Source organism: Lactuca serriola, chromosome 6 (assembly GCF_051521515.1).
Source record: "Lactuca serriola cultivar US96UC23 chromosome 6, Lser_US96UC23_V15, whole genome shotgun sequence".
Taxonomy (NCBI): domain Eukaryota; kingdom Viridiplantae; phylum Streptophyta; class Magnoliopsida; order Asterales; family Asteraceae; genus Lactuca; species Lactuca serriola.
The window spans coordinates 52,004,399-52,011,850 of record NC_136413.1 but is presented as its reverse complement, the minus strand read 5'-3'; the positions used below and the strand labels follow the sequence as shown (position 1 = coordinate 52,011,850).

At 31.5% G+C, this 7,452-nt stretch overlaps 1 protein-coding gene across 1 annotated transcript; it reads left to right on the top strand.

Moving 5' to 3' along the window:
- The first annotated feature begins 2,576 nt into the window (after positions 1-2,576).
- LOC145058346 (mRNA-decapping enzyme-like protein) lies at positions 2,577-7,159 on the top strand. The gene is made up of 8 exons (XM_079006265.1): positions 2,577-2,885; positions 3,854-3,894; positions 4,083-4,132; positions 4,232-4,376; positions 4,989-5,039; positions 5,157-5,280; positions 5,552-6,031; positions 6,815-7,159. Exons 1-8 carry the CDS (start codon positions 2,727-2,729, stop codon positions 6,869-6,871), a joined length of 1,107 nt encoding a protein of 368 aa, XP_078862391.1. The 5' UTR covers positions 2,577-2,726; the 3' UTR covers positions 6,872-7,159.
- Positions 7,160-7,452: the final 293 nt, after the last annotated feature.

Genomic DNA, 7,452 nt, shown 5'->3' with positions numbered 1-7,452 from the left:
TGAGTTTTTCCCCGAATATGAGGCAGCTCGCTTCCCTTTATCCCATCCAACCAGACTTCGAAGCAGTTGTTTCGCCATTATCTTTTCGGTATCATCGTTGAGGTCAACTGGGTACCAGGCATCCAAAGTTACCATGTAGTCATTCGATTCTAATGTTCTAGACCGTTTTGATTCGCCTGTTTGCGAAAGAGTCTTTGAAGTAAGTTCACTTTTCGCGGCGTTTTTCATAGCCCCATGCTTTGAGATGGGTAAACATTTTCCCACTATTTTCGCGCCAATATTATTCTAGCAAATATTGAAAGTATCAAAATCATTTCTTTTCGCTTTTATATTGAGTGAAAAGATTGTTGTAAATGCCATTCAACTTTGTAACCTTTGTTTTCTTGTCTCGTCATCTTCCGATAAGGCCGTCCTTATTCCGATAATTTTCCATGCCCGCAGTCACATGAAATGATCCACAGCCCATTCACAAAACCACCGTGAGTTTGGTGGTTTGTGGACATCAAGGTGGATATCTAAGCACGCGCTAACATGACTTCTTTGTCTCGGGTCCATGTTTTATGATCTTATTGCGTTCTGTTTGTTTATTTGCCTTTTTTTCCTTTAAGGTCTTCAGTTATTTCAGTTGGTTAAGTTTCCGGTATCGATAGTCCGATACCGCATCTTCTTGGGATGATTGAAGGGTTTTGCTTGAAATGGTTGTTTTATGAAATGAATTTGGTTGAAATGGTTGTTGTTGGAAAAAATTCTGCTAAAGGGTTGGCTATTAAAATGTGTTTTATTGAAAAAAATTTTGTTGAAAAGAATTTTACAGAGAGCCTTGGAGTAAGCTCGTAAAGTTACAATTATTTAAGGAATTCATCAAATACGACTTGTATTACATGGACGATAGAAGTGTTGTGTTTAGACGGATCAATTTTTTCGCATGTAGAAGCGTTTGAATTTCGATTGAGTGGTGGTTTGTTTGAGTTGTTCTCTCTCATTAGAGAAAAGAAGTTGGAAATGAGAAATACATGAGTGTGGTTTGAAAAGACAATGTATAGTTTATAAGAATGAGGTCATATATTTATAAGTAAATTGGTGAAAAAAAAATTAAAATATATTTTTATCTACGATCAAAATTTTGAATTTGGTAACCATGTGAAAATTTTCAAAATGGTATCCATGTCACCTAACCTACACTAGCCCCTCCACTAGGGGTGAGCAGAAACCGAACCGAAACCCAAAAAAACCGAAATCACCGCATAAACCGAAGCCGAATAACCGAAACCGAAACAAAAACCGATGGTGCGGTTTTTATTTTGAAAAACCGAAAAATTGTGGTGCGGTTCGGTTTTATGTTTAATAACTGCACCAAATTAACCGAAATAACCGCAAACCGCATAATTTAATATATTATTTAAATATTTATAATAATTATATTTAATTAATAAAAATAAACTAGCTAATCGAAGGAATGCGCATCTTTCATTGACAAAGCGAGACTCCAAAAAAATGAATCAATTCGTTTCTCACTTATTCGTCCTTTACTTTAGTTTTTGGTGTGTAAATGGTTGTTAGTAAGTGTTAAACATATTGTTAATTGTTTGAATGAAATGAAATATGCTCGGCTGGACTCTTTTCTCGTAAGCTCGGAAAATTCAATTTCGGTACAACTCCGCTTAATAAAATGCAACTTGAAAGAATAAAATTGGACCAAAATTGTGATTTATTTGCAATGAAAATCTTAAAATAAATGAAAGTCGACTAAAATTTTTGTTTTGAACATGAAAAACCACACCCTTTTAACCGAAAAACCGCACCACCTCATTTTGTGTTTAAAAACCGAAACCGCACCGAAATAACCGCAAAACCGAACCGAATCAAAACCACAATTTTCGGTTTTTGGCTTTAAAAAACCGCAATTTACGGTTGCGGTTGTGATTTTATACAAAAACCGCACCGAACCACACCATGCTCACCCCTACCCTCCACATCAACACTATACTTAGAGGTTTGCACATTCGGTGTTTAGATAAATTAGAATACAGCTTATTAGCTTATTGTTTATTAATTTATTTGCGGTGGGAATAAACAATAAACATTATTAAAATCAATTTATTTAGTTTATTCCTACCGCAATAAGCTGATTTTTAAGGATTCATATCAAAACACTTAAACTTAACTTATTGTGGTGGAAATAAACAATAAGCAATAAGCACGCTCTTTTTTCCATATCCAAACACCCCCTAAATCTAAACAAATTGAACAAATTAACTAAACTAACAAAATTTATTAATTATATTTGTAAATTTGTTAAATATAAATATATATAAATTTGTTAAATATAAATATATATAAATTTGTTAAATATAAATACATATAAACCAACTTCTAGCGAACAATGCAGACGTAGGTATGTCGATGAGACGATGACAACCTCTAAAAAAAAACTACATCGGAGATGATCTAAACATTACAATATTGCAAAGAGGGAACTATTTAGTGCAATTTTGCAAAGAAGGGATTCTTTAGCGCCAATAATAAACCATTAAAAGTTACTGGAAGCCTCAAAAGCATAGATATAGGCAAAAACTCGTCCTTTTCTTTCAGCTGAGGGAGAGAGAGAGAGGCCAAATCGACTCGATCATAAACACAGACCAACACTCGCTGTATCTCCCAGCTGGGTTTAGGGTTTCAGGGAGAGTAGTCCGATTAATTGCTCTCAAATCAATCATCGATTAAAAATGGCCCAAAGTGGGAAATTAATGCCCAATCTCGATCAAAACAGTACAAAGATCCTTAATCTTACTGTCCTTCAGAGGATGGATCCTTATATCGAAGAGATCTTGATCACTGCCGCTCACGTCACCTTCTACGAGTTCAACGTCGACCTAAATCAATGGGTTTGTTCTCTTCTTTCCCTCTTTTTTTTGCTTTTCCGATAGTTGATTACGTTCCCAAGTCCAAATCGTTAGTTTTTGGAATAAATTCGTAATTTTTTGCTGATTAGCGTAAGGGTTTATCTATTTTTTGAATTTTGAGCGTTTTTGATTAACTGATGCCACTTCTAATAACATAGAACTGTGATTGAACACACACACACACACTGTGAAGTTGAAGTATTCTAGAAGTTATCCTCTTTCAATTGTTAAATATAGGTACCAAAATACATTTTCGCATGATCAACCGAAAGTTGATATCTTGTAAACAAGTGCAATCAAAGAACATTCTCAAATCTTATGACATCTACATATTCTCCACTTCTACTTGGGAATATTATTTAGTTAGGTAGATCTCGTGTTATCATTTTTATTTTTTCCCTTATTTTAATTTTGAACCTTGGGCAAGAAGAACCCTTTGATTTAGGATTCTTCTCTGAAATCGTTAGCTTATATTTCCATTTGAATGATACAAGTCTTACTTCTTCAATCCTACTGTTTCATTGTTGAAAGTTTATAATCCACTCTTGATAGCTCCAAAAGTATCTTGAAGATGTTTTATAATAAGGGAGACATTTGTTCACTTCCCCCTTATCATTGTTTTTGCCAAATAATTATAGCTAAATGACACAATATAAGGTTACTTACAACTGTATAAGTGGTGTACTTTTCATACCATTTAGGGGATATACAAAAGGATCATCTAAGTTCCAAACATATATACATGTAAAACATTTAACATGGACTTAACTTAAGTTGGGTATTCTTAACAAGAATTTTGGGTGTTACAATATAATCCTTCTACTTTAGACTTGAAATAATCTGCTCACATAATTCATCTTATTTCCTAAATAAATTATGCACTTGAAATGAATTCCCCAAATGTTTTTGAGCTTCATTTCTTATTTTTTTCTTCTTCTTTTGTTTCTCAGAGTCGCAAGGATGTTGAAGGGTCTCTCTTTGTTGTTAAGAGGTGGTTGTTAATTCAAATAATAGTATCTTTTTAATTACATTTCCTTTTATAATGACATGACTATGATATTATATTTCATAAGTGAACAGAATCAAGTATCAAACTGTTATCCTTGTGATATTAAATCACAGAAAGAGATGATTTTTAAATTTTTTTTTAATATGTTATATCTTTTGCTGTAAGTGTAGGAACACTCAACCAAGGTTCCAGTTTATAGTAATGAATAGGCGAAATACAGGCATGCTTCCTTTAATGTTATGTTTTGTATTTCATTGAGTTATAAATTTGTATTTTATAAAGTTTTATATTCTTTGGCATGTTTATTGATAATTGGCAGAAAACCTTGTGGAAAATCTGCTAGGAGATTTTGAATTTGAACTTCAAATTCCATATTTGTTGTATCGAAATGCTGCTCAAGAAGTCAATGGAATTTGGTTCTACAATTCACGTGAGTGTGAAGATGTTGCAAATTTATTTACCAGGTATTTATATTAATTTTCTATAAATAAATAAATTAAAGATTGTTTTAAAAAAGTTAGGACTTAATGGGAAAAGCCTCTTTCTCCTTGACTTTATCTTTTAAGTCGTTTTTTCTGCATTAGTTTTATTTCCATTAGTGGATAAATAATTCTATCTAGAGTAAGTGTGTATACATAAAGAATGTTTCCTTTTCACACCAGATGAACTGTCTAAATGTGAGTAAATGACCATATTACCCTTCTGCGAGTAAAGACTTTGTACTAAACAATGGTTAGTTTATTTAGAAGCATATTCACAAACATAATCATAATCATTTTTACGCAATTGATGTATATTTGGCAACAAGATCTCTCTGAGGCATTTCATCAAACACCTTACATGTTTCCTTCAGATCTCAACAAACCAAATTAAAACATAAAATCCAAAAGAAACCCCAGAAAACAGATTTGCATTTGTGAATTAGTTTTCAAGATTCTACACAATTTGATGCTTTTGATAATTCCTAATCCATGTATGCTTGCTATGGTCTTAAGTTGACATATATATATATATATATATATATATATATATATATATATATATATATATATGTATAATAATTTCTTTTTTTACAGGATACTTGGCGCATATTCAAAGGTTCCCCCCAAGCAGAAGGTGAACAAAAGGTAGTTAATACTTAATACTTAATACCATTTTCATCTATCATATAATTTTATATCAAACTTTATACTATAATTAATCCATCTGTCATTATCAATTTTTATTTATATTTAATTGTGTAGTGAATTTGAGGAACTTGAAGCTGTACCTACATCTGCTGTAATTGAAGGACCATTGGAACCAGGTTTGACCAACACTCGGTCAACCGATGTACCCGAGGATTCTTCATTTGTCAACTTCTTTAGTGTATGAATCTGTCAACCCTTATTTGAAGTTTCTTTTTAAATTTTTAATTAATAAGATTTTTATTTATTAAATTAACAAATTTAAACATAGTAAACACTCATGAAAACCCGAAACCTGAATAAGATTATTATAAAAGGTATATTTCATAGTTATATTCATGTAAAAAAGAAAAAAAACTATTTTAACCGGTTAAAGTTAGTTTTAGAAATAGAAACTATTATTCTTATAAACAAAAAAAATATTAAAATTATAAATTGCGATTCCATTACAGACGGCTATGAATTTGGGACACAATCCTCCAAATCAAGTAGTCAATTCCATTCCGACTTACCACAATTCCACACCAATTCCATTACCATCTCGTGACACCCCTTCCCCCATTCCAAACAATCCACCACCACCACCACCACCATTACAGAATCCCTCATCTGACAACTCCAATTCCGACCACCCTGTCAACAATAACACCAACAACAACCATGTAACTAATCTTATAAAACCTCTTTCTTTCTTCACACCTTCTTCTTCTGCGCCTTCACCTTCACCATTAATGAGACAACCTTCTTCATCTGTCCCTGTTTCCGCCCTTCAACCGCCTCTCAATGTACAAAGAAACGTTGGAATCCCGTTGCTTCAACCGTTTCCGCCTCCCACTCCACCGCCATCACTGACTCCGACTTCCAATTCCGCCCCGTTTTATGGACCGCTGACCAGGGAAAAAGTTCGAGATGCACTTGTAATGCTTTCACAGGTATCAATTTCTATCTTAAACCTTTTTTTTTTTTAAATATATTTTTAGATTTTGACAGTGTTTTATTATTATTATTTTTATTGTTATTGATTTAGCTGTTGAATTGTTAGTATAATCATAGAGAAAAACTAATAGTTGAGTGGCTAAATCAATAATGGGAAAAATGTTTTTTCTTTCTTTAATAATTTAAAAAGGGAAATATCCGATAAAGTCCCAATATTTTGTGTTAGTTTACGGTTTAATCCCAACATTTATTTTTTGAACAGAAAAGTCCTGATAATCTATCATTTTCTGTTAAAAAAAGGATTTTTTTCGTTAATTTGAGTAAAATATAAAATAATCGGGACTTGTTTTGTTCAAAAAATAAAAGTTGGGATTAAATCGTAAACTGACTCAAAATATTGAGACTTTATGGGAGATTTCCCATTTAAAATTGTTAAGATTGTAATGGTTTATAATCACTATAGAAAAAGTTAAGTGGCTAAATCAATGAAAAGGTGAAATTACAAGTGCTTTTGGCACTATTTTTTCTATAAGTTCTTTTTGTATTAAATAAAAAAACACAAACGCATATAGTTTAATGTTTTACAAGATTAATTCGTATTCCCATTGAGTCCATCAAGTTTAAAAGAAAACACTTTATTGGGAAATGCAAAAAAAAAAAAAAAACCTTTGATTCGCATGAATGAGTATTAAAAAAGGTAATAGAAATGGAAACACAAATGCAATAGAAAGTAATAAAAAAAAAGGTATATTTTGAATTCAATTGTTTTGTTTGTGCAGGATAACCAATTCATTGACATGTTCTACCAAGCATTACTTAAAGTACATCAATCATAACATACTTAAACAACCATTATTGTAAGATTGCTTTAATTGCATATATCATCTTCCAAATCACCACAAACATGCCGCCGTTTCTCCTCCCTCTTCCGCCACTGGCCGCCTGTTCAACATAGTTTCTGATAAATGTCTTAGAAAAAGGAAAGTTGGATTTTGAAGATTTGAAGACTTTTTTTTTTGGTTTAATCTTTGGCTTGTAAGTTGTAACACTATAGGCTTGTTATCATGGTTGTATTGTTGGAATTTCAAGTTTTTATCTAAGAAATCAATTGTTTTTTTGGTCAATGCTTTATCATAGTTGTATTGTGGCAAATGTCAAGTTATATTTATTTTATGATATTCATGATGCCTAAATACTTTTTGAGACGGATTATTTTTTTTATTATCAGATAAAATGTTTCAAATGAAATGCATTGTTTATGTATTGAAAGTTTTGTATGTTTAAAAAAATATTTTAAAATGACATATGATTATATGGGTCATATCAATAACAAGTTAACATAAATATATTATTTATAAGAATTTGATTTTTAATAAATATTTATATCTTTTGTAATTAATTGGAAATTATCTATATT

Excerpts from the sequence above, each read along its gene's own strand:
- LOC145058346 (XM_079006265.1), top strand. The coding sequence starts at position 2,727 with ATGGCCCAAAGTGGGAAATTAATGCCCAATCTCGATCAAAACAGTACA. Across the intron at positions 5,040-5,156 it reads AAGCAGAAGGTGAACAAAAG|TGAATTTGAGGAACTTGAAG; the intron begins GTAGTTAATACT and ends TTAATTGTGTAG. Across the intron at positions 5,281-5,551 it reads CATTTGTCAACTTCTTTAGT|ACGGCTATGAATTTGGGACA; the intron begins GTATGAATCTGT and ends ATTCCATTACAG.